The 27,665-nt window shown below is 49.6% G+C and overlaps 1 protein-coding gene across 2 annotated transcripts in view; it reads right to left on the reverse strand.

The window, feature by feature from the left end:
• Positions 1–27,384, reverse strand: part of LOC140658421 (gamma-aminobutyric acid receptor subunit alpha-3-like) — a 70,575-nt gene extending 43,191 nt beyond the window's left edge. The window contains exons 1-4 of one of the 2 annotated variants that reach the window (XM_072876837.1): positions 27,301–27,384; positions 27,217–27,266; positions 17,609–17,737; positions 13,100–13,221 (exon numbers count right to left, since the gene is read on the reverse strand). In XM_072876837.1, the coding sequence (XP_072732938.1) occupies positions 13,100–13,221; positions 17,609–17,737; positions 27,217–27,266; positions 27,301–27,384 (385 nt within the window). Of the gene's footprint in view, positions 1–13,099; positions 13,222–17,608; positions 17,738–27,216 lie in introns of both variants that reach the window. The other variant, XM_072876836.1, reaches the window with a different exon arrangement.
• Positions 27,385–27,665: the final 281 nt, after the last annotated feature.

Below are 27,665 nucleotides of genomic sequence, written 5' to 3' on the forward strand. Positions count from 1 at the left end.
GCTTTATTGACACATTTCTTGGGCGACTCACAGCCTACAGAGGAGAAAGCTGTCTCCAGAAATATGCTGGCTGCCAATCTGCCTCTTCTCAGCTTCTGTTTTCAACCAGAACTCTCCCCTCTTTTTCTGCCACATACATATTAGCCAGCACCTGCTCCCTTTTTTTTTTTTTTTTTTTTTAAATTCCTTTCTGTTCCCATTACTTTCCCCCATGCCCAGTCTCAGCCCAGCTCCCCGGTAATGCAAGCACAGCAGGGGAGTGCCCAACCAATTCAGCACATGCTGAAACTATCTGCACCCATTCACTGCCTGCTGCTACAGGTGCTGCCCGGGGACACCCTCTTCTCCTGCAGGCAGAGAGCCATCACAGGCCTCATTATACATCTGCATGCAGAGAAAAACCTAAAGTACTGCAAGACAGAGACCACTACGAGAGCCTCTCAGCCTCAGAGGGCAGCATCAGGAGCACCTGCACTGTCTCTGCCCCCGCCCGCTCTCCCTGTGCCAACGGGCCATAGCCCGCTGGGCACCACGTGCCCTCTGCGAAGGTGTGAACACATCAGAGCACCGATCCTGCTCCCCGGTGCAGGAGCCTGTCCATGGGGCTCCCACAACGGCTGGGGGAAGGATTCATGCCCCAGCTCTTGGTTATCTGGTGCCACCCGGGCACCCCTGTTGCAGCGGTTCACAGCATTGCGGTACCTCTCTGGGCTCCGTGGGTGTGGAGCCGAGGGATGCTGAGACGGACCCGCCTCCCTGCCTAACACGCTGCCTCCCCTGCCGCACCAGGCACGCCACTCGCCTCCGCTCCCCCGCAGTCCTCGCCTAACCGTCACACGCAAAAAACCTACGCCTCTGGCTCAGAAACCCCCTGCAGAGAAAGTGAGATGCAGCATCCCACCCACAGCAGCTTCCAAAGATTTTTGCAAGACCCCCGGAGAGAGTTTCTATTTCAGGCTGCGCAGGCAGCCCCCAGCCCCGCTGCCCTCCAGGGGCTGGGAAGGCCCCTCACCAACAGGGATGTCCGGGCCCCCCGGCTCAGCGGGGCCCCGGGTACCGCAGCGCCCGTGACCCTCACTCGCCCGGCGCTCAGCATCTCCCACCCGAGCTCCCGACAGCTCATCGGAAAGAGGCGGCGCCAGCCCTGGCAGGGGTCCCAGCGGGAAACCGCGCTGGAGCTCTCTAATAGAGCTGTAACTTTACAGCTTCAAATTGCCTTCCTTCAGGAGACAAATCCAAGCAGGTAAATTGGTAGGAGCTGAGCGGATCCGGAGGCTGATGGAGCTAATCCCAGGCATGTTTAAATGCAAAGGCCCAGGGAGCCTCACTCAAACCCGACATGATCTCTGAAGCTCGCTGCTGTGCTTAATTCTCAGGTGCAGCCTGCTCGGAGGGGTGTGAAAAGCAGAGGAAAAGGCGGAGCACCGGGAGCAAAAGCCACACATCGGCTTCAAGGTCAGGACATTGGCCCTCAGCAAAACCATCCACCAGCCAAACAGCAGCAAAACAGCAGCTCCTGTCCACCCCATTGTGGAAACCACATGGATAAACATCACTGTTGTCCCTCAGAGAAGTTTAGAAATATTTTCTTAGCCCAGTCTCCAGCTGGGACACATGGGCTCAGGGGACACTTCTTGCTGACTCCAGACTTCACATTAATTGTACCGTCCCACCAGCCATTAATCAAATGTCTTCCACTGGCATTTTTATTGAAAATCAATTTAATAAACTAGGTGGGAGTCCACATGCTTCCATAACATCAGATAAATATTCATGGGGGCTTGTGCCGCTTTAGCTAAATGAGTTTTTTAAATTTAACTGGTGCAATTTCCTTGTTCCGTAATATATAGCTTGGCTTGCCCTTGTTCAGGAACAGAGATGAGGTGGAACTCAGCCCTGTGCTGGCTCACTCTCAGGCACACCAAAGAACAATCCTTTGCTATCAAGCCTACACCTTTTGGCAAGGATGTTGCCATCCGTAATTGGTAATACAGGTCTGCTGGGGTCAGCGTCACCTGGTGCGAATGCCCAGAGCCAAGGCTGAATTCAGAAGGGCCATTTGGAGTTGAAAACTCATTTCCAAACGCTAAGAGCGTGGCCACCATTTCTACCTCTGTGGGTGTGCCATTTGATTTCCGCTTTTCCCTCCCTGTTTAAGCAGCTATTGTGCTCCAACAGCAAAAGCTAATGAAAGCCATCAGAAAACGCATTCCCCTGATGCTTATTGAAGGGGGTTAAAAGGCTTCCAGCTACCAAAATATACAATGCACCAGTGAAAGAACTGAAACACACCCACACAAAGCTTCAAAATTTGTGGGGTGCATGAGTCCTAGGAGAAGGGATAAGCACCAAGCTCACCCTGAGACAACCTCCATCTGCAGCCCTGGCTGTAAGCATCTGCCCTGGGCAGGGCAGGTTAACCCCTCGCTCCCCAAGGAGGCTGCAGAGCAGTGGTGACCGAGGCTCCTTATTGCAGTCCTCCTTCTCAAAGGCAGTTATTAGAGTCCAGACGGAATAAAGGAAAAATCTGACACATTGATCAAATTTAGTAGAAAGGCAGGATTCAGACAGTCCTTATCAGTGAGAGATTTTACAGTGTCTAACAGCTTGTTAACTGGAGCAGTGAGGAGCTGCAGCTTCCAAAAAGCGGCAATGCAGGGCAATTCAACCACTGCCAGGACTCTTGTCATGTTATCCTAGTGATACTCTTCTCTTGAAAGACAGTGCTTTAGAAATCAAGCGCATCATCATTTTGCCTTTGTTATTAACTCAAACTGACTTGTTTTCATCGTTACAGCCTCGACCTAATTCCCTGTGCACACGCTCCCTACAGCAGCTCAGATCTCTGGACAGGATTTGCTTTCCCTGTGCTTTAATGACATGAAGGTTGTGACTAGCCCCGCAGACACGCACAGATAGCCCGAGCCCAGGAACAGGGTGCAAACAGCCCTCTCTGCCCCGTGCGCCTCCACACACGAGCTACTGAGGGTTGCGTTTCCCATGCTCCCACTCCGGGGTGGAGGTGGTATGAAGGTGAATGGAGTCCATGAAGTGCCATCGTAATCATTTTCCCCTCACCCCCAGCAGCTACCAACGCAGCAGAGGTGGGCAATGCCCACTTTCTGATGCCATGAGATAGTCTAGTCACTCAGTTCCTCCCAAAATACAGCATCGGCTGCAGGGACATTTCTCCTGCAAGCCTCTGAGCCTACTGATTTCTCCGATTTACCCCCTATTAAGACAGCAGTCCTGCTTCTGAGGGATCACCCTTGCTGGAGACAAACTGCCCGTCAGCAAACAGCATTAAATACACGGTATCATATTCAACAGATAATGGCATGCTTTTAGTTCTTTCTCTCTTGGATGGATGCAGGTCACACAACTAATGTCATCTCCAAACACTGAAATCCTAGATGTGAAAAGGTAAAGCTTAATTGCCTTGAACAGCAACTCTTGTATTGACTCCAACATAAGGCCCATAAATATTAATACAGCTATATTTAGCCCCTTTCAATTATACACACAAAATTAAACATCTTTCTGGGAACAAATCAGTCTGGATAGGGCTTGGGTTTTTTTCTTTCCCTTTTTAATGCATTCTGCATCAAAATAATAATAATTCTAATAGAGCTAAGGCTTTAAAAAAAAAAAGAACAGAACAGTGGATGGAGGCAGACACTTAAAGATACTTTCACCTGGCTCAACCAACTTGCTCTGCAGGTATTGAGAGGTACTTGCATACTCCTAACCTCACTCCTGCCCCACCTGGTTCCCCTCTTATTTGTTAGATTCAGTCCCTTTTCTGGCTGGCAGCAAACTAGGACCCACTGAAGGTGTGTGCAGAGATGAGAGCACACTGGGGAATGAGCCCAGCCTGGGACCTCGTGGTCCTGACACCACCACTGGGAGGGGATGCTCAAGGAGGGACTCTGCCTGGCTGGAGAGGAGAGGTCCCATTTGCAGCATGGCCATGCCCACACAATGCCTTCTGCAGTTAAAGGCCTTCTCTTTTGTATAAAAATCACATCCACTTTCCTGATTTGCAAATTAATTATACGTAGCTTTCCTTGTCAAAGTGGGCTTAATGGTATTAACGTTACATGACAAAGAGAAGCTATCAGAAAGCTTCTCTCATAATGATGGCTAGATTGATCAGGAAAGAAGGAAGGAGATTTCATGCTTTTGTTCTTTAACCCTTCTTCATGCAAGCAGGCAGGGCCCTTTTCTAGGAAAAGGCTTTTTCAAATTCTCAGGCAAGACCAGGTGCGTCTCTCCAAGGGGAAGAGCTCTAATCTTTCAAGCACAAAAGCCTGTAATTCAATTCCCACATGTGCATAGACCCTTTACAGAAAACGCAACTTGTGGAAAGAAGAGTTTGCACCTTCATTTTTGCAGAACAGTGGCCTTAACTGGCTAAAGTGACATTCACAGCTCTCCAGGAGACGTCTTCAGGTAAGTAAGTAGGAATGCAGGACTGCAAAAATCTGATCTGGCCTGTATGGATACAAAAAACTTCCTTGACAAGAACTCAGATGAGTGCAGTAAGCTTTGTGCAGAGCCTCTGCCACCTTCCCCTTTGCAAATTGCTGTGGCTTTTTTTTTTTTATGGTCATCAGATCCTTTCCTTGACAAAGTTTCTTGTATCAGAACTGATCCTTCCGAAAAAGAGGCATCTGAAATGACTTTTGCAAGGTTGAAGCAGTGTCTTGAATTTTCAGACACAATTTATTTCGCTCCAGTCTTGAATCATTCCATCCACTGATTCAGTCTGAACTTTGTTATCAGTAGGATTTTCCAGCACGTTGGGGGGAGAAATGTATGCTTTTTCCATGCCTGTTGTTCTCATCACTTTGGTTTGAATTATGTTCTTCCAGAAGGTAAAGTGAACGGGGTGTCCTTTTCTCACAATGCAAATTGCAGATTAAAAACCCTCTCTAGGCTATACTCTATGCTTACAATTACCAGTACTCCACAAAGACTTTTTTTTTTAATAAACACTAGCTGTATGTCCTTCAGAGGCAGATTTTTAAAGTAAGCTACAGGTTAGTACACATAGACAAAGAAATCATTACATGAAATTCCTGCCCCACCAGACTCAGTGAGCCTTTTGCCATTGACTGCAACAGGGTGAGAATTTCACTCTGACTTTTAACAGTATTTGGTTAAAGGACCCTGCACAGTTTTGCCTCATAGTCTTGCAGCAACTCACTCCCCAAAGCCCCATGCATCTTCCAGAGCCTCACAAACACTCCAATATTTGTATTTAATCAAACAATAACCTTTAAATAAATGAAATGGCATTAACAAGCTAACAGGTCTGAATCAGCAGCATTAATCCCCCCACCACAGGGGGCCCAGGTAGTTGTGATTTGATTGCTTCTTCCAGATGGAACCAGGCTGAAATTCACCACCAACACGATCAATGACTTTGCCTCATCAGACATAATCAGTGCCTCTGTATAGGTACAAGAACTGCTGCAAACATTTTATCCTCTAGCTCAACAAATAAAATAACTGCTGCTTCCTCAATATTTGACCAGTTGTTTTACCACCAGCTTCCCAGAATAAACCAATTAAGGTTGTTTTAAAACTCTATAATACCTAATTAAAAAAAAAAATCTTATTTCACAATCCATATCAAAGACATTATAAATCCTTTACATGGGACTAAACAAATGGAAAGTCTAATAAATGCGTAGCTGCCACAGTCCAACAGATCAATAAAGAGATCCTTGCAAGCAGTTTATAGCCATCTATAACATCATCTACTAATGTTCTTAAAACTATCTAACACATGTTCAACATGCTTAAACATCAGCTCCCCCCTTCCAAAGTCATTATAAAGAAATAGTGTCATCCCATCTCCAACACGCACCCACCAGCTTCCCCTCAGGCAGGGATCAGCTGCCTAACATTCGCACTGATTCACTGCAGGTGTCTGATCTAGCATTGAAGCTCTGAGATGTTACTCCAGTACAAATTACTGGGGTAAAAATTCCTCCAAATGGATTCACTTTCCTAGAAAAATTTCTCACCCTTTGGGAAAAAATCTTACTTCTTGCCTATGTGGCTTGGGGCACACTCCTCATTGGAACCACACACAGCAAATGAAGGCACTATCTAAAAAAAGGCATCCAAAGTAGCATGAGAAACACCTTCCCCTCCACAACCCCAGCAGCCTGGAGGCTTGGTTGCGGCCCCTCTGGAGAGCCCAGGAGCGTGCAGCCCAAGGACAGCCTCGTCGCTGGTGATCAACTTTGGCCACATGACTGCCCCATGGAGAGGATGGCTGGGCAGGGACCTGCTGTGGTGGTCCACTTCCTCCCACAGCACTACAGGGGCACAGGCAGCTGTGAGATGCCCCCAAAGGACCCAGTGCTGACCTGAAGCCCAGGTGCTGTTTCACACCAAAAGCTATGAATGTCTTTTCACAATGGGTTTCTGACCCCTCTGGGGTGTTTGTGATATCCCTGAAGCTTTGATACAGGCTTGTTGCCCTAAGCAAATTCATAACTTACTTAAGAGAAAACTTTCACCCTTAGGCACAGCTGTCAAGCCCATGCTCCTCACTTGCCTTCTGATGCGTGCATGCCTTTTCACACAGAGCTCCCTCTCCCTGTACACTGTGGGTTTAAACAGCAGCACAACTGGGATTTCTGCATGACAGAGGAGAGCATCGGGTCTGTGCAAATGCATGGCAAAGCTGCCTTTGGAGAGCTGCATCCAAGGGGAAGACAACCTTTTTTTAATTTGTTCATAGATCTTAACTTCAGAAGTTTGATGAGACAGAGAAGGGTTCCTGTTGTCCAGAAAGGTAAATAGAAGAAAACGCTGTTCAGGCAATGCCTCAGCTTCAAATTAAAACTCATCAAGGAATCTCAGACAAAGACAAAAACCTGAGATAAGACATGGATTTTTTCTAAGAAAGGATGAAATTCCTCCCTGGAGTAATCAATACAAGGCATGAAGTCAGATCAGAGAAGAAGAGATAAGAAGTTGGGAGAAGTGAAACATTAAGACAGAAAAACAGATTAAACACAGTCCTGAAACCCTGGAAATCATAACGAACCACAAAGGACCACTGGGTTTGTCATCTAATGTTTCTCTTGCACAAACAGTAGATCTAGATAATGTTTATGACAAACTACAGGCAGCTTCATCACGCACAGGTGAAAAAACTTCAGAAGAGCTCAAGGCCAGACTGAGACCAGCCTCCCTGGACTCCTGGGGACCAGCTCTCCTGCAATGGGGAGTGGGACACACTGCACTGGGAGTCTGCCACCACCGCTCAGGTGTTCCCACAGCGACAGGCAGTGCATAATGTTTCTGCCAAGACACCAAGAACAGCCCTGCCTCCACCTCTCTGCCCACCACTGAGCACCCAAAAGCTGGGCTGCTGCATGCTGCGAATTTACATGCACCCAAAGAGCTTTCGAGGGTCCCTTCCCCAGGGCTTTGCAACATATCCAGAGATGAAAAGGACAATTTCAATATTTCATCCAGATTTTAGGAAATAAAAGTTCTCTAGACTTCAGTCTGGACAATTTAACAATTTCTACTACTATTATAGGTTACTCTCACTGCAAACAGATTTCTTCTTGGATCTTGCCAGGCAGACAAGCCCTCACTGTTTCAGCTTGAAGAGCACTGTACTTTTGAGAGAAGGCAGTTCTATAATTTAATTATTCTGACTATTTCAGCCCCTCTGCCTTAATGCTCACATAATAACAGAAAAGCCATTACCTGCAGGAGGTCAGGACAAAATGACAGATGCACTGAGGTGTAACACACCAAGCATCTCACGGGAATGCCTCAACCAAAAGGGAGCCGCTCTTAACCTAAGTCCAAAATCTCTTGGCCGTCAGCACTTGAATCAGTGAAATACAGATGGCAAGACAGGGATACAGATGTTTCTCACTTGCTCAGAAGCCATCCTGCCAAACTACACCATCATTAAAAAAGCAGGAAGAAACACTGCACCGCAGAAAGAAGAGGCAAGAAAAACTCCAACCAAGGTGCGCTTCACTTACAAAAGTATAAAAGGGAATACATCAGCAGGATAAATATTAACAGGTGGCTACAGATCAAAACCATTAGCAGGGCAGAGCTGACATAGTAAGGCTAGATAAAAGGCACTGTAGGCCCATGTCAGGCATCCCTGATTTGAGCCCTATTGTGAGCAGCAGAGCCTGATCGCACCAAAACCTGCTTGAGCTCAAGGGCATCTGTGCTGAGCCCAATGTGGGCAGGGAGATGCTGACACCAAGCCACAAAGAGTAATCCAGTGGGACGAGGAAGAGGAGGCAGCCACAAGCCTGGGTTGCTTTCACTCTCTGAATATACCCACTTGTGAAGGTACAAACTGGGGCTTGCCCTCTGCCTAGATGGGACCCACTTGCTGCCAACCCCGAGGACAAGGAATGGGCACCATGCTTCCTTGGGGACACCAAGGAAGAAGAAACCAAAGGGGCCTTGTTCTGCCTGGGGAATTGCATTGCTTTAATCCAGTTGCCTGTGTTTGCTGGTCCCAGTAAACCCCATGCTCTGAAAACTTCAGTAGGCTCCTAACCCTCAACTGTCCAGAAGCACATCGTGCAGACACAGACGAGCAGGATGCTCACCAGCCACCGCTCCCTCAGCGGGGCCTAGTCAGCCATTTAGGGACTCCAGAGACACATGGTAGAAACTTAAAGGAAATACCATGAGTTACCTTGTAAGTGATGCTGCATCCATGAAGGATAACACCAATCGATCGTAGCCTAGCTGCTTAACATGGTACAAATTACTCTTTAATTGCAATTGGAGAAACTGGCTTATCTAGAAAGTTTACAGACCATCTTTTAGAAAACTGAACAGCCTACTCTCTCCTCTCCCTTGGGGCAAAATCTTTTCCTCCTTGGCATCCCCTGGAAAAGGCCAACAGTTTTCTGGAGTGCAGGCTTCCCCCAACCACTGATACAGAGACTTTGTCCACCACTGCTCCAGATGCCCTCTAGGTTCCTCATCCTTACACCAAATAGCACCTCAGACATACCCCTGGCCCCTGTGAAGCAGACAATTTCTGGCTGAGCTGGAAGAAATCCTTACCCTGTTTTGCAAAAAGCTACGGAAAGGCCCCATGTGCTTCCTCCCTGAGCAGTAAGGTGCTCCCCGATAGCTCTGTATTGCCAAAGCATGTTAAAAGGATTCTCAAGGCTGCAAGGAAGGAAGAGGCTGGGGCAAGTCTGGAAACCTCCCCTCCTGCTGCTCCCCAGGCATTCATAAGATGGCTGTGTTTCGGTTGCAGCACAATGGACCCAAACTCGATCGGTTAGGAAATAAGGCTGCAAGAGGTACAGCTGCTCAGGAACCATCACTGAACCTCAAACAACCCAACCACTGCATCTCTAGTCATGGTAACTGTGCTGGGCATCCCACTGGCTGTGTAAGGATTGCAGAACTTCAATCACTCTTCACAGTAAGCAGCACAGGGATATACAGGGTATTTTTGTGCATCAGTCATTCTTGGAGGATCACTTATGGTCCTATTGCTCACATCCCACTCCTTGACCATCTCTTCTTTTTGGGTATATGATGTCTCTCCCTTTGTCTACCAGTTCTACACCTCTTTCTCCTGGCCACATCTCCTCTCTCCTACTCTTGCAAGCAAGGCAAGCTCCAGGCTCAAAACTGAGGCCTCTCCGCGTGCCAGCTCTGCAGGGAGCCCCAGCAAAGAGAATTTGAGAGCTAGAAATAGATGCCACTCACCGCAGCCCCCGTGGGGCTGGGCAGAGGATCTGCATGATGGCACAGCTCCAGACCAGGAGTGGAGTCCAGCACTGTCCATAGAAACTCTCTTGGTGGGAGATTTTCTTATCCTGCAAGGCTGGCTATGACAATAGATGCCCCCATCCCCTCAGGGTCCATTTCTGTTCGTCTTCTGACTTAATAACCAATCTGCCCCGTGTTTTCCCAGGGGAAACACAGGTTATCTGCTGACAGTTCCTTCCTCTCCTCCCCCACTCTGAGTCCTATAACATGATCTATTTACGCAGCTATCCCTTCCCCAAGCCCAGACTGTATTTCAGTCATCATGGGTCCAAACAAAAGACTCAGCTTTGTCCCTAAGAGCAAGCCAGCCCCAGATCACCTGGCAGAGACAGGGAGAAACCTCCTACCAGCCACAGAAAGACTTCTCTGTGACACCAGTGGTCGTGTCCGCTGTGCTATGGGGTGTTCCTGCAGAAGGAGGGGTTTGACAGCCACCTCCGCCCCACCTTTCCTCTTCTAAGCTAGCCTGGAGTATGCTCAAAACTCTCTACATGCAGTCAAGACTGCAAGGACTCCTCGCTGGAGAGGGTGTCCTGAGCCACCTCCTGGGGGCAGGAGCAGTAGCAAGGCTTCTGCTTCCAGGACCACCTTCACCTGGAGCCTGGCTCTGCAGCGCTGGGCACTCCCAAGCAGCCTCAGCACTGGTTTGCTTCAGTTTGTGTCTGCAGCATCCTGGTAGGAAGAAGAGCTCTGGCATGGGAGCTATTAGAGTGGGTGGCAGCAGATGGTGAAAACAGAGGGGATAAGAAAATAAATACAAAGAGGCTATCTTGAGGGGAGAAGTCGCCACATCAACACTCTGTTGCTTACACAGTGTCTTTTCCCAAAGCCTAAACAAACATTGCTCGGTTCCCGGCGCACAAGGAAATGGCTCTGCCAAACACGGGGGACAGCTGCCCAGGCACACATAGCACCACACGGCCCCGAGAGGTGCTGCAGCCCTGCACCCCGCTCAGCCCTTTGTATCCCAGCCCAGTGTTTTCAGGGGGATCTGTCTCATACAGAGCAGGGAAACCAAGGCCAAGAAGGGAGCCCGTGTGTCCTGCTTCCCGGTTACCCACAATTTAGGCCAGTCAATCTTTCCATTAGCCTGCGCATGGGCACAATACCACCATGTCTGCCCTTTCCATGGACACCAAAGCAGGACTGCATGGTGCTAATGGATGCTCTTGCCTGGCATCTTCAGAAAAGCAAGTGGAAGATATTCCCAAGGGAAACGGGGAGAACCAGTGCTGGGTCTACAGGGACTGCCCAGTGCTGTCTCACAGGAAAACCAATGTACCTTGTAAGTCACAGAATCACCCAGCAGCATAGCTACTAATTTGAAGCAAAGCAATCCCTTTCACAGATTTCACACAACCTTGGACAGCAGAAGCCCATCTCTTGCTGACTATCATCCCAGACTATTTGATTAACCCCTAAGTCTGGAGTCTGCAGCAGGACCATTTCTGCTTCTCTAGCCACCAGCAGCAGTGGGAAATGTCTTTCCCTCTAATGCTCTTCCTGATAGCAGCCCTGACAGACCTCCAAGGAATAAAAGCCCAGACATGGGGAAAAGAGGTCCAGCTAAAAGTGGGGAGAGCCTGGCTCATCAGGCTGCCCCAAACACACACACACACTGAGGACAACTCATTGCCAGCCAAGAGCCCCCAAAACCCATAGCCCTTGTCAAAACCTCCCATCTGGGTCCACGAGAGTGCTCCATGAGGGGAAATGAGAGGTGAAAGCAGTCTTTAAACATGCAATGTCTGGTTCAGGCAAAGGCAATTTATTATGTTAAGCACGTTATTAAAGGATCTAAAGCAACAGAGCAGAGATGTTCCAAGAAAGGTTTTAACTTCCCCAGCAAGGGGCTCCTGGGAGTCCTCTTGTTAATACTTTGCACAGGGTTGTCTGCAACCAAGCCTACGGTGAACAGAAATGCCCCCTCAGTCCCCTTTCAGAACTCGTTTCAGTTAAATCAATACAGCCATCGGGGAGACTTGAGAAAGCAAAGCTATTAGTGGGACCACAGTTAATTCTTGGGGAAAGAAACAAGCAACAAAAGCAATAAAACTGATGGATGGCTTATGCAGACATGGTAACCCTTTCCTGTCCGGGTCCTGCAGCATGGCAGCCCATCAGAGGTGAGGATGCTCACTGGAGAAACCCTTCTTCCCCAGATTTTGCATGGTCTCTGCTTGGGATCAAGGTACTCATGGACAGGTGCAGGGCAGAGGACCATGGCACAGAGGTGGACATGGGGCTGGGAAGAGACAACGAGGCTGCTCTGAGGAACGGAGGGTACAATTCCAGTCTAGCGCTATATCACTGGAGCCCCCATCAGCATGCAAGAGCTCAGGAAAGCTCATTCCCAACCTCCCTTGGCAGCGGGACCTTCAGGGAATGGGGGAGCACACGGTGACTCCAGCTTTTGGTGGGAATTGTGGTCCACACCTTTGCAGCCGAGCAGGAGAGCTCAGAGCACTGCAGGGACATCACCTCAGCGGCCCCCGTGGCACACAGTCGCCAGCACCTGAGAGGGGTCATCTTCTCTGCCACAGCAATGCTCCTTGGCAACAACGCACCAAGAAACCACACGAGGGTTTCGTGTCTCCCTCATCTCACCAAGAAAGCTCACGTCTGTCTTCCCCACACATCTCCCCATTGCTTCTGCCTCCTTACATCACGTTAAATGTATGCCATAAGCATTGGGAGGGGAGACGACTACCATGGTTTTGCTTTCTAAAGCACCTTAAACATCTGTAGGTGCCTGGAGAGAAACTCAGCAGCAGTAGCTATAATGGCAGTGGTGTTAAAAGCAGCTCAGGAGACAGCAGAGCATAGCTGACCGCACGATGCCCAGACCGGCACACAGAGAAGAGCTTGCCAGGTGACAGCTACATAGGAAATAACTGAGAAGATGTTGAGATAGAGGCTCTGTAGCAAAGCCCACTGACTAAAAAGCAACACTAACATGAGTTGAAGGTCCTGAAAACTGGTAGTATCATCATTTCTGAAACGGTAACGCCTATAAAAGTAGCAGAAATAAGTTTAATCATATTTGCTCCATCTACAGGCCAATCAATGTAATGTCATAGAAGACCACAGCAGTCTTGCACCTCTCATCTCACAGAATATCAAACAAGATAGCACAGACTCAAAATGGGGAAACCAGCAACAGACTGACTCTGGCACTGAACCAGCCTCTCCTCCCGACAGCACCAGACTTATTAAAAAGTCATCTGTGCAGCCTCTCATTTCTGAAGCTACAGAGCTGTGGAAAACATCATCTCTCCACCCAACTGACCTCCAAGTCCAGGTCTCAGGCGGTTGTCGTATCCATCCAACAGTCTGTCCAGGATGCGGGTGAAAATGGTGATGTTATCTTTGCTGTCATCGACAACGTCTGAAACATGCTTCTGAGAAAGCCTGGCACGCGAGGGAAAAAAGAGGAAAAAACATCATCAGAAGAGAAACCTACTCTTTACATGCTCTGAACAGTTAGTAGAAATGAAGGGATGTTGGTTCATGCTCCAGCCTGTGCTGCAGTGGGCCCTGAACTGCAGGATGGGGCACACCTGTTGATAAGGCAATGTGCTTGCAGGGCTCCCCACAGGGCATCTCGAACCAACTCCCCTCTGGCCTCTGCCACCACAGCCCTCACCGTGGAAGCTGAGGCATCCCCGCTGCCTCCTCCCCACCTTTCCATACTCAGGGCCAGCAGCACCGTGAGTAGCGGTTTAGGAGCCCTGTTTTTTCAGGAAGACTTCCCCTGCCCCAGCATCCCTCATCTGCCCCTAAAGGGCATTTTATGAACAGAGGCTGTGGGAACCTCAGTTACTCAAGCGCCAGTATCTTCTTACAGGCAGCATGGAAGAAGTGATGCTCATTATTTACTATATCAAGCCATTTCCAAGTTCTCTGCTCCTGGGAAGAGGGAAGGGAGGCAGAAAAGTAGGAATTCAGTAAAGCAGGCTTGAAGCCTGAGTCCATCATTAAAAGTCTTCGTGAACCATTTCTGTGGTTTGTTGAACTTTCCCTGTTTATAAAACCAAATGAGTTTTCACGTTCCTATCTCTGCTCAGCGCAAGAAGCCTGGAAGCCCCCAAATAAGATAATTTCCTAAGGGCATTTTCTGCCCCAGGTGGAATAAAATAAGTAGTAAATTTCTCAAATAAAGCTCATCTCACCAAACAAAATCTTCATTGCAGTTTTGCAAGCCCAAGGGGCTCAAATAATACATTTGCATTTTGCGTCTCCCTTTCAATCAACAGAAAAGGAGCCTGTGAATCCTTCTGAAACTGGCTGTCTCTAGAAGAGATTTCAGACAACACAGAGTACCAGTGCTGTGGCTTCAAGCACAGCTTTCCCCAGCAGAAATAGCTGTTAGGACCAAAACAAATGGAAAGGCAGAAGATTAAGTAACAGAAAACCAAAAGAAAAATCTATAGAGATGCAGAGATTGCAAGGAAGATGGAAGAGGAAATAGAAGAGATACCAATGAGGCCAAAAAAAGATTAAGAGGCACAGACAGGCAGCGGGATGGCTGAGGAAGCCCAGCCAGGCAGGGGGGGACAAGGCTGCTGGAGTGGAGGGATCCTCAGCAGCAGCACCAGGAGCCTCTTAGGAGCAGGGCAGCCCTGACTGGCAAATCAGCCCCATGCCACTAACCGGCGAGATGAGCACTGCTCAGGTGAAGACCACAAATGCAGCAAACTAGAGAGACACTGGTGGTGCAAGACGTGGGTGCAATTCTCAGGGAGGGCACCTATGACCCTCTGAAGCAGGGTCCCACTCCCCACAGCTGGGGGAAGGGAAGCCCCTAAATTGTTGCTTTCTAACGCTTCTGCCCCTTTCCTTCTCCTTCCCAGCCTCATTTTCTCTTGCTCCAGTTGATGTGTGCAGCCGCTGGTTTAAGCATGCATCAGGAAGTAATTGGGGGGAAAAAAAAAGACAGAAAGAGGAATATCATTTAAGGATTTCAAAGCTTAATCCTGCTGCATCCCATCTGGTTAGACTAGTTACCCCTGACACTACTGATCCATTTGTAAATACTCTGTGAAGGGTCAGTAGGATGACAAGTAGCAGAGCTGGCTTGGAGTTTTCATCAAAATGTTCTCCCAACAGAAAACCCAGCTTCTATAAGATAAAAGAGGAGCAAAAAGTATTTTCTAGCAAAAGAGGAAAAATTGAGAGCAGGGTATGGGTATTTTTAGAGTTATGCTGAATCAATACTATTCAGCATGATGCAGCTAATTGAAATATTCCATTTTGGGAAATTTTGACATTAATTTGCGTCGGCATCAATGACCAAACACTCCGAGAAATTGCATTTCAAGTGCTTGAGGTTCACTTCTCCAGGGATCAGATCCCACTTCTCACAAAGCCACTTGGCCTCTGGTTTTTAGCAAACCAATACCTGCTATAAAGGGAGAAGTGGTCAAGCCAGGAAGCTCAGCCTACAAAAGCCAAATGAGGTTAATAAAATGCTTAAACTGCAGTTCCCATAGGATATGGGGGGTGAGGCATGGCCAGGAGAACACCCGTCCCAGACCTAATGCAACCTGTCAGATCCGAAACATCAAAACACCGCTGATATTACGAACTGTATCACAGCCTTCAAGATTTCCTATTCAAATCAAAACACTGGTTTTGGCTTTTCATCTGGACTTGAAGTATTTGAAATAGCTGAACTCCCTGCAGGTAAGTAGAATTCTGAGGAATTTAACAAATGTCTACTATAATTAGTGCGGTTTCAATTGTACCATCTTTCAATAGATGTCATGGTTAAAAGCAATCTGTACAGGTGTCTGCTGATGGGTATATAACCATCTATAACTTATGAATAGCTAGCATGCTCATGAAAGCTCATTCATTAATGTTTTATAAGCTATCTTTAAAAATTACCTGTAATATAAAGAGTGAGAGGACAGATTTTTGTGAAGGAACTCCTGGCGGAGGCTCAGCAGTGATGGGAAAAAATGAGTTTACAAATTTCAAAGCTGTTTTACTTAGCCTGACATTTGAGGTTTCGACTTCAATGTGAGCAGCGTGGCATTCACTCAGTAGGTGCTGGGGAAAAAGCGGTGCAGGCAGGGCGAGAGAAAGGTGCAGGCAGGGGAGAGCCAGCAGCACCTCTGCCTGGCACCTGATTTGGGCTAATTCCCCAGTCCAGCCAAGGTCTGGGTTGGCTCACCTAACCTTAACATAAAACTAAAGCTGCCCTTTAGCAAGACGTAAAAGCAGGTCTCATTTATCTCTCTCAAAGCTGCAGTGAAGAACTCTAAGGAACTGCAAAGAGGTATAGGGATCATGGTTTTAAAATAATTAAAAGCCTTTAGGCAGGGAAGACAGAGGTTTACAGCAAATTTAATTAGGATAGGCTTGAGGAAAAGTCATTACCTTGCCACCCGTCCCTGTGCACATGCTCTCTGGAGAGCTGGTGCCACATGAGCACGCTAACCTCCGAACGAGGGTCCCCTCGTATGCAATTTAGGAAACAAATCCTCCCGCGGACCAGAGCGATACCTGCATGGCAGGCAGCGAGGGAGCAGCAGGAGCAGCATCAGTGAATACGTGATGGGAAGCAGAAGAGCAGCGGTGGGGAAGGCAGAGACAGGGATGCAGGCACAGGGGCTGCTGACACTCGCCCGCAGCCGGCACGGCTGGGGAGGGGAAGGCGAGAGGCCAGTGCCCAGGGCTGCTTGTGCCTATGCAGGCAGGGGCAGGCAGCCGTACATCGATACGAGGGTCAGCATCTACATATCAAGGCATGCTTGGGATGCATTTGCTTATGCAAAGCTAGATCCAAGCAGGTGAAGCTGTGTGGGCAGGATGGGGTAGGAGCGTGCAGCTGGGCAAACGGCTGCATGCACAGGGGTGCATGGGTGAAGTAGGAGTGGTAGCACTGGCATTTTTTCATGCATGAAGATCCTTGATCACTGCCGGACTTGTAACTCAGCTGACAGCATTTCAGTGTCCATACCTGGCACTTTAAAGGCTTTTCTAAATTTTTTATAGAAGTCATGTATTATTTGTATTTCTCTCCCTCTGCGCAGAGCTCCTCCTTCCCCGCAGCTGGCAGGCTGTGCTGGGGGTGTCTCTGCCTCCCTTCCTGGAGGGGGTCTCTGAGCTCACTAAGGCTCATCAGAGGCTCCAGCAGCATGCAGAGGAGGGCTGCAGAGCCTGTCACGGACTAACAGGTTTTCGTCTTCTCCCAAGGCCTCCGAGAGGCTGGTAAGGTGAGGCTGGTGGCAGTGCTCTCTGTGCCGGGACAGCCAGAGCCTGCACACCCAGGGACACCAACCCAGGCAGAGGGTGAGCAGCATGCCCAGCCAGAGGCCCCCCCACTTCGTGCTACAGCAGATCAGGTGTGCTGCTCATGGGTCATTATACCATAAACAGCCAAACAGCTGAAGCAGTTGCATTTTCTTTTCTTTAAAAGAGTATTAAAAAATTAAGGGAGGGGGGAGTCTCTCTTCCAGGCTAAAACTCATCCAAGCCAAGTCCTTGCCCAGCGTGAATTGTGCAGAGGCCAAATCTGAAAATTGGTTTTGTTGCAAAAAAATGCTGACAACTGTCCTTAGTGAGAGCACCTCAAATAATGCTAATGTAATCAGTCAGCTCAGCCACAAGGGACTGAACGGTCCCCGGGGTGAAAGGCATGGGGACAGGGACAAGGGGAGGGTCAAACACAGCCGAGACACTTTTTAGTACTTTCGCCTGGACTACTTCACGCAGGTATTGGCCCCGGGATATTTAAGCACAGCAAGAGGACTGCAGCCTTAGCCAACAGCCTCAGTGCTCACCACCTTACCCAGCATCAGCACGCAGAGCCAAAACCAGGACTAGAACTCCAAGGCTAACGAGCGAGAGTGACTGCGTTCCCAGGAGCCTCAGTGCCATGGCGTCAGCACACGGTGACCAGCAAGCAAGCCTCCAAAACCTGCCAGGATGGGCACAGAGGGGAAGGAGAGAAGAGAAAAGAGATTTTCTTTACTAGGAGGAAAGCAGTCCACTTAGTTCAGTTTTTCCTAGCAGTTCATCCATGTTAGCCAGCAGTCAGTATTTCTGGGGTCCTGTATTTGAAGTCCCAGAGCCCCCCCTCGGGCCAAAGGCAGCAGCATCCCCTGCAGCACTGCTCACCCTGGGGAAGTCACAGCATGGGGTCAGAGCCAAGCATGTACATACACATACAAACCCTCACCCCATCTTCACAGCACATCCAGCAGCTCCCCAGGTACTTCAGCACCTGGCAGCAAGTGCATAGCTCCATTTCCAAAATGACTGCACTGGTTCTTCTTCCACCCATCACTTCCTCCTCCTCCTCACCCTGTACTCTCAGTCACCACCCTCCCCTTGCAGTGGTTCCCAGCTCCCCCTTCTACCTGTGCTGCCTTGGGGACACCCACACAGCAGAACCACTTGCAACGTCTCAAGACTCATTTTTTCCAAACATCTTTTTCTGGACAGTTAGGCCCTCATTTAATTCTGGTAATGACAGTGCCAGAAATTATTATTAAGGTTGGACACTGAGGCCCAAGGCAGTGGGAGTGTTCGACTGTACTGCACTTAGTGTGCTCAGATTTTTCATTAATGCTCAGTTTTACTTTTATTGTGATGTTATTGCACATTTAACTGCCTTCCTCTTTTATGTATCTCATTATGTTGATGCACCTTAGAACAGCACTGCCAAGCAACAGCCTGTATAAATACAGCTTGTCGTGATGTCTCCCCAACATGACACCTCATGTCTGGCACACATGGGATTCAGCCCAGCAGAGGCTCAGCACCACAGCAGCCAGGGACAACCAGTCAGTGTGAGCCCCCAAAGCTGTAAATGAAGGCTCACTTCAATCACAGCCTGCAGAAACCAGGGCAAGATGTTGTTGCAAGACTTTGTTGCCAGCCAAATCTGACCTCTGGATTTCCCCACTCAATAGGCACCAACATTGCAGAGCCTCAGGAAGCTCCTTCCAGCAATGAAGGAGATGCTGGGCTGAAAGCCAAACCCCACCACCTGAGGGAGGCGTGGGGGTAGCGGAGGGTGCCCCAGGATGAAGGGGGCAGGTGAGCTATCCAAGTGCTACCAAGGAGCAGGGGTTTCTGCACACAGACATGGGAGACGGGAACCCCCAGCAGAAATCCCACGCAGAGAGAGCAGGGAGCTCAGCCGAGCAGGACGGAAACACCTGGAGATCATGTATATCATCTATGTGCAGCGATGTGTATCTGGCTACCCTTGCCACAGACGACTGGAAGAGGAGAAAGGGCACAAGGCCAGGCTGGGTTGTGTGTTACACCACAGTTCTGCATTTAGCTACCCCTGGTCGCCGCACAGCACTTTGGGCCTACAGTCTTCCTGGATGCCATGCCTGATCCTTACTTTTCAGCTCAGTACAGCTCTAGGAGGACATGAACTGCCACACAGGCAGAAGGTAAGAGCCAAGAGACTACAAAGTCCTTATCCACCCACCTCAGCTTTTGTTCTGGCAAGATATTCACTAATGGCAGGCACAGGAAAAAAAAAATAGCGTTGGGCCCTAGCATTGCCTTGCATAGAGCATACTTCAGACATGTGTTACCTTTATCTTCCTCCCTCTCACTCACTTAAAATGCTTGCAAATATCAGTGCATGGATTAATTTTGTGCATGTGAGCATTTGCTGGTGTGCTCAGGCCTTATTTAACCAGGATGCTACCTAGGGAAGCGCAGCCTTCACACCAAAGGAGCACATGCTTACCCGAGGCTGTAGGAGCCTTCTGGCATGGGCACACCTACACCTCTGGTGAGACAAGCCCTGATTCGGGATGGCTCCTCTGGCTCCTGCCACCCTCCAACTGAGAAGGGACACGTAGTCTGGGAAATTCAAGTATTTGCTGATGAAGCACAAATTAAGAGGCTGAACATCTGTTCTGTGCGGAATTCCAACAGTTAGGGGAGACTCTTTCCAAATCACAACAAGGACAGCTAAAATGTTGATATTTCTTACAAGGCAAATTCAAAACTCCTTCAATTAGCAGCTCCTCAACAGATTTCCTTTCAACTTTTCCCTTTCGTTTCACTTAAACTTGCATATTGTACAATAGGATTTAATTGATTTTCTTTTTTCTTTCTAAGGCAATTTCAAACACTAGCCAAAAGCAGAAAAAACATTGCTGGCTTCCCTCTCCTCTCCCCACACCACCATTGAAAAATTTCATTGAAATCAACACTTTCCCATTCAACTGCTGATTTCAATAAATGGTTTGTTTTGGCAGAATTTGCACTGCCAGAAGTTTTTGACCAGGGATATCCACACAAATGAGGACCCTTTAGTTTTGCAGCAGGTGTCTCCTGGCTCTGCAGGAACTGTTCTGACTCCTCTAGAACATTTGGACCACCCTTATTAGATTTGGTGAGACCATGGGCTGGGGAGATTACACACCAAAGGTGGGACAAAGCAGCTAAAGAAAAGAGGACCAGAAAATGAGGCAGCAAGGTAATTCAGAAAGACATAGGGTCAGGAACAGTGACAAAAGCCAGAAGCACATACATGCCTACCTGGAAGGTGTAAAAGACATGCCTGTCTGTGCCAAGAAGCTCTAAACAACTGCATTTCCACCAAACCTTGTTCATACAGTTTTCCTTCAATATTATACAGAGATGAAGGGCTATTTTCTACTTTGGATAGTTCTGTTGAGGAAGGTGCTAGCCAAGGATAACAGGGCTGCTTGAATAAAGTTAAATACGTGCTTAAGTCTCATTTTAAGCACCAGAACCAGTTCTATATACCTGTACTGGGAGAAAAATCCGTTTTCACTACTTGCCTAAGTGGTTACTTTGCCAGCCATGGCTCAGTTTGCTGGCACAGAGAATGCCCCCAAAATGGGGTGTGAGAGTACATGGATGGCTGGTTTGCTATGGCTGCGCTTATGGACTTGGGAAGGACAACACAGTATGGAAAATAGTTTGGCACTGTTTTCTACCACTTTCCTTTGGTTCTTGTATCATATTTTTCCTGGGGAGCTGGGTACAAGAGGCTGCGTGGCATTTTCCTTGTCCTTTGGCTCTTTTACACTTAGAGACGGATTGAGAAGCAGACCCGGTCCTGAGGATTGTGGTTGACATTCCCAATTAACACAGAGGCTTTAACTGTTGGTGATGAACCCTGGTAGCCTTGTGACATTAAGCCAGGGCTGGCCAGGCAGTGCTGGGGGAGCAGTAGAAGGAACAACCCCCTTCCAGTGCTGGTGCTCATCACCCTATTGCCGGGCAGGAAATGTGTCTCTGGAGGATGCAAGGAGGCTTTTGCAGAGGAGGAGGTTTCACCCTTCATACAGTTTAAGGGATCTTCCAAAGCTCCCCATAGCCAGAGCCTAGTGTGGTCCCCACGGCACAACAGCTCTCAGCATCACCTCTCCCCTCTCCTAGGGCTCTTGCTAGTCCAGGCCCAGCACCAACCACAGGGACACACAAAATCTCAGCTAGTGCAAGTGCTTTATAAGCCCAATAGCTACTGGCCACACAGCCTCTCTAATAAGGTTTCTGGCCTGGCAGGTTTGTAAAACCAGTCCTGGTTTCAACAGCCCAGTAACTGAGCTCATCAGATTTTAGCACAAAAGAGTTGCTCTTGGAGAGGACTGCCAGCCCCATAGCAGTTACTGCTTCCAGCAGAGCAGGCAGGAAGGGGTCCCTCGGTGTGCAGCACCATCTCAAGCAAAGGAAAGGAATGGAAACACCCACAAGTGTACCTCAGGAAAAATAACACTGGGGCTCCTCCAGCCCGAACTGGTGCTGTCCTTGCAGAAGGTGCTTAAACAAAATGCTATTCAGCTGTCACTTCCCACTCAGGAAGGCTCTGAAACAGTCAATGTCTTGATTTGAATACCTGCAGGGATCCCTGATCCTCTGGGAAGGGGAGGGAGGATGCAGGCAACATGCATTTAACTGCATGTAACTGAGTGAGGGTTTAGGAATGTTAATTGGATGGTAATAGTCTCAAAGAAGAAAAAAACCCAAAGTCTCTCACTAGGTCTCACTGAAAGGAAACTGCATAGTATCCATGAAGAAAAAAGCAGAATGCAAAGATTTCTAAGCTCAGAAAAGGGTGGTACCACTCCTTAAACTGACCTCTCTGTCACATAAGTTAAAGAACACCACCCTATAGCTTCTGGTTCTCGTCTATGCCTATGCAAGATGGAGCCTACAGGGATGGTACATGTTCAAAGCAGCTCTGCACTTCCTTCCTCCATCTGTCCATTGCTCATTTCTTAATGGCACAATTAGCAAATGCATTCATCACTAATTCTGCAGTTGCTGGTAACCTCCATAGCTGAATCAAATGCAGATTTTCTAAGGAGCCCTGCTAACACTTTGCAGCTGGAATCCAGCAGTACTCGAAGTTTACAATTCTGTGCACTCTGGATTTTGGCAGGTCTCTTTATAACGACATACCTAAAGGCATCATAAACATACCCACTCCTCTCCAACACACACAGTCTGTCCAGTCTCCAGAGCATCATAGCATAACAACACTCCTGAGAAATACAACCTTCCTGTTGGATGTGCAGTTTTGGAATGAGGAATTGGAAAAGCCTCCTTCTCCCCAAGACAGCAACATGCTCCAGCCCCTGCTCCTACTGAGGTGGGTTTGGGAACCAAAAAAGTGCTGGTACCTTCCAGATCAGCAAGGTACCCTAGTAACTGTGTTAACATTGGGTATCTCCTGACTTGGCATACTGAGCCTGATTTTTTCAGAAATCCTTATTCTAGAAACTATTAAGTATTCTGAAATGCCTTCCTAGCAAAGAGTGATTAGCACAGGCTTACTGCTGACAAGGGAAAGACAGATAGAGCTCCAGAGGTGGAGACTGAAAGGTAAAGCTTGCAAAAGAATCTTGGGAGAACAGCCCAGAGTGGGGGAGACTGCAAGCATCACAAAGGGAATGAAGACATAAGAGGCTCATAAACCCACCTGGGTACATTTGTGAGAGTCACATCAGTGTGTCTCCCAAATTACTGCCTCCTTGGAATGTGCACAACCAAGGGAACAATCTGATTCACTTAGCAATAGTCTCATCATGCAGGCGGCATTCATGAAGCAGCCCAAAGGACCTATTTGCCCCATCACTGCACCCAGAGATGCTGCAGTGTACCTGCAGTGTACTTCAGTCAGCATGCCCACGCGCCATGCACCTACACCAGTGGCATCAGCTGAAGGAGTGCTGAGCACTTACAGCTCTCACTCAGCCCACAACCCCCAGGACCTGCAGCTGCTCCACATCTTTGCCAAGTCAGCTGTCTCAGGGAGGGCTGTGCAACGAGGAGCTGATGCTGGGAAGCCAGCTGGAAAACAGACTGGGAAGTAAAGGCAGCCTCAGTCCAAAAGCCCAGATACAAGCACTTCCATGCAGGGAGAAGAGGGTGATCTAGACCTGGCGGATGCCAAGCACATCCACCCACCTGCACAGTAGCACAGCACTATAGGTGACCTCACAACACCTGCATATTTACCCCCAAAGTCAGGTGCACTTGCACAGCACAAGAAGCTCCTTAAAGCCCTTCCTCATTGCACTGGACCCTCTGCAAAACAGGTCACAGGCATCAGGACCCAGAGATCCTCTGACACCTCTCAGGGATTCCAAAATCATCCAAACTGCTCAGGCTGCGCTCTGCCGAACCGTCCCTGATCATCTGTGAGCACACCAGCCTTGTGGTGATCACTGCTATGCCTCTTCTAGTGTTTCTTCAGGTAAAGCTCCAAGCTCTCTCTGCAGAGATGGGCACCCAGCAAGCGCTCAGTGCAGCAGCAGCAGCAATAAATGCAGGCAATGCACATGCTGCCCTGTTTCCATGTTGGGGAGGTTTTGCTTCAGTTCTCAATCACTTCAGCTAAAAAAGAGGGTCCCTTGGAATAAAACTATCTTTTTATATGAGGGCAGGGGCAGCAGTGAGCAGACACGGCTCATCTGGAAGCCTGGAAATGATAGAATAAGACACCATGGTGTTTCACAAGACCTTTGTCCTACTGGTTGTTTGCATCCCTTTGTTCTGAAATGAGCTAACTGGGATGCATACGTACACTGCACAACACAGGCAGAGACACCCAAGCCAGCACGTACTGGAAGCAGTCCAGCCCTGCCAGCATTGTACTATACCTGCACCAGCCAGCACAGGGGGAAGGCTCGGTTTGTTAGCCTGGACCGAGGGGAGTGCTCTGCTTCCATCATCTGAGATAGCCCAGATTTCTCCGACTTGCCTCTCAGTTTAGCGCTGCTTTGTGCCATACAGATGCTGCTGAAGGCCAGGAGCTACTACAGTGTATTATAGGAATCGGAGAACAAGAAACAGGCAGCAGTACCTCTGCCTACCTGAATCAAACTTGCTGTTTACCATCTACTTAGAGAAACAGCACTGCCTCACAGCAAGAGGCACATGGCAGAGGAACCACACAATCTTCGACTCACAAGCATGAAAATGTTTGTGCTTACCTACCCGAGAGGCACACATTGGCTCGTCCCCACAAACACACACACTGCACAAGCCATAAACAACCTTCCGATGAATCTGCCACACACATAAGGTACAATGCACACGTGATGGTTACTGAATGTGTTGTCTGCAGCTCTGCAAGAGATGCCAGCAGAACAGGACACTTGGAACCAGAGGCACAAGGCAAAGAAATTAAAAGATTCAGATCAACATGGAAATCTTGGGAGCAAGCCTTAAAGTGGATCTCTTCTGTAGAAAGCTGGTAACAGAGAAACAAGCTCTGTGCCCAACTCCCAACCCAGCTTTAATTTTTCAAAACGAGAAGCCGCTTGACAGTTTTTCCTCATCAAAACAAAATTAATCCCAGCATTGCATCTCTCTACTCAAAAACACATCCAGAGGGACTGTAGAGTGATTCACACCCACAACCGCTACAGGAAACCGTTTGCACTCAAAGTGTAACAAGCCAACACTGATTCACCCACATAATTACAGGCAGACACTGATTCACAGCTACTGCAACTGCAGACAGACTGACTCACAATCAAAGGAACTGCAGACAGACTCAGGCTCACAAGCACAACTGGAAATACAACCATGCTGACAATACCCACAGTCTGCAATCATACGTACACACAGATCCTTGGAAAACTAGCTAGTACTCTAACCAATGCAAACACAGCCAGCCAAGCCCTGCGCTTTTTGCTGGCGCTCTTGACCTTCACCCCACAGCCATCTTTCCTTCACTGCTGGAACAATATCCACACCTCAGCAATTGTTCCTTCCCTGACGGCCCTTGCACTTGCCAAGCATGACTGTCAGAGCCTGAACCCAGGAGCAGAGCCATATGATGCATATTCAGACACACGATGCATACAGGCACAGTATGTGTGTATGGTGCAAGACATCAACGTACATCCACTTTGATACCATGTATCTGTGCACTGACTGTGCTGACTTAGTGTTTCCAGAATACAAGTAAATGCAAGCAAGTACAATGCATTTAGCCCATGGGCAAAGGAGATGGCAAAAGACTCACCACTGGGCAAAAGCTTGAAAGGCAGGATTATTTACTACACTCTCTGGCTGGGTATGTAATTATGTCAGCGTTCAGCCTGGGTATTGTGCTACTTTTTGTAAACAGTTGGCAGGAATACTCCTGCTGAGATGAGGGGCTGGGCTGCTTCTCCAGTGTTGAGAGGAGCAGACTGAAGACGACAAGGTCTCCTTACAGAAAAAGAAACTGAGGTGAAAGAATGGATTAAGCAGGAAAAAATGAAGGAGAAGCTGAGAGTGAAGGGGGACAGGCGGCAGCCTACAGACAAAGAAGAAAGAGTAAAGGAGAAAGAACAGAAGGAGGAAAGCTGCATGATGCAGACTTGTGATAAGAATCTCCAGAACCGAGCAAAAGCAGCAGCCTCCCAGTGCTGAGCGTGTCTCGCAGCAGTGCAGAGAATGCATCTGTGCATACCCACGCGCTGAGCTCTGCTGCCGCTGCGAACCAGGAGGAGATTCCAGGAGAAAGGACGCAGCCTCCAGCCAAGCATGTGCCATGGGGCGCAGGTGCAGCCGCAACCCTTCCAGCTGCTCAGAGCTTTCTCGGAAAGAGCAGGAGTGTTGGGCTCGTGCACTCCTGCCTCTGTGCGTGTGTATGCATGCTGCAGGGCACCCAGCCACTGCAGGCACAGGCTGAAGGGCAGGCTGGCAAACTCCACCAAAACAGCATCACCTCAAAACAGCCTGAAATCCTTTATCCTCCAGGGTAAAAAGAAAGTTAAGAGACAGACTACAGAAAGGAGAGGACTTGCCTGGACCACACATACCATCTTCGAGTTGTAGGCTGGACCTGCCTCACCACCTGTTATTTTTCTTCGTCACACTTCCCACAAGGAAGCTGAGAGGACCAGAGGGAGCAAACCTGCTCTGCTGCTGCCATCAGAACAACTCAGGTGAGCAGCCATTCAGAGCTGCTCTTGCTGGCTAGCCCACGACAGCAGGAGTCTCACCAGAGGGTCCCAGTTCTCCGTTTCTGTCTGAGGATGCTGCTGTGTTTGCAGCCAGCCAGCCATTCAGGGGAGAGACTACAGATGCAAATGGCCAGGGAAATGAACTATTTGTTCAATTATACTTGTCCAGACGAGAATCGTTCTGGCAGAAGGCAGAGCAAGGAACAATGGATAAGTGTTGCAGTAGGGACTGTCAGACACTTAATTGCATTATGCTGCTCCTTTTTAATGATCCGTATCTCAGTCCCAGTAAGTCTAGGGGGAGGAGGAAAGATCTGGAGCTCTTTTCCCTTTCCTCCCATACCAGCCTCTGAGACTGCAGCCCCCAAAACTCCTTTCCCTCCACCCTTCCCTCCCCACCCCGACACAACATCAGTGTCCATTAGGCCTGCCTGCAGGATTCAGGGGGAAATTTGACTTTGCTTTACTACACCGTTCTCCCCGCTCAGCCCTTCCCCTACATTCACCGTCCGGCTCTAGGAACGGGGCTCAGTATTGTCCTCGTCCAGACATTTTCCATCGCAGCCGCTTACACCTCTCCCCGCTCTCCAGCTGGCCGTGCTAGGCGGGCGGGCTGGTGCCCCAGGGGTCCCCAGCGGGGGGGACCCCGGCACGGCTCGGGCGACCGCTCCGCTCCGGAGCAACATGCGCCGGAGTTGCTGCGGGAGCGGAGATGCTCCGACCCCGCGGCCGCCCTCCCGAGCTCCCCTTCCCCCGCGGGGACGCTGCTCCCCCTATTGTCCACCGGCCCGTAGACAATAGCCGGGCAGCGGCGCAGCACCCGGGAGCCCCATCCCCGGCCGGGGGGGCCGCAATGCCCCCGCGCCCCCCACCCCCCGCCCGGTTATTCGCCGCTCGGTGCAGCCGCCGGGGCGGCGCGGAGCGGAGAGAGGAGACCCGGGGGGAGCAGGGACGCGAACCGGCGCCGCGCCCCGCACGCACTCACCGCCGCGCCGGCTGCCCCAGCGGGGGGCAGCCGGAGCCCGCTCCGCTCGGCTCGGCTCGGCTGCGCGCCCCGAGCGCGACGTGCCGCCTGGCCGGGTCTGCCAGCCGCCGCCTGCGTGCTCCTCCGGCCGCGGCGAGGGAGGGCGAGAGGGAGGGAGGGAAGCAGCATCCCCCCGCCTTCCTCCTCCTCCTCCTCCCCGCGCCCCGGAGGAGGGTTTACCCACCCGCTTTGTGCGGAGCTGCCCTCCCCACAGCGCCGGCGGCGGGCACGGGGCGCTGCCGCCCTCCTTGCCCCGGGCTGGGGCCACCACCTCAGGCGGTGCCCCGGGGCCCTCCGCCAAACCCCGGCCTCACAGCACCGCGGCAGCCCCCGCCATCCTTTCCGCGCAGGAGGATGAGCAGAGCAAGGCTGGCTGCTCCCAACGCCTACCTGTTGAAGGGGGGAGCTCC

This window comes from Ciconia boyciana, chromosome 12 (genome assembly GCF_034638445.1).
Source record: "Ciconia boyciana chromosome 12, ASM3463844v1, whole genome shotgun sequence".
Lineage (NCBI taxonomy): Eukaryota > Metazoa > Chordata > Aves > Ciconiiformes > Ciconiidae > Ciconia > Ciconia boyciana.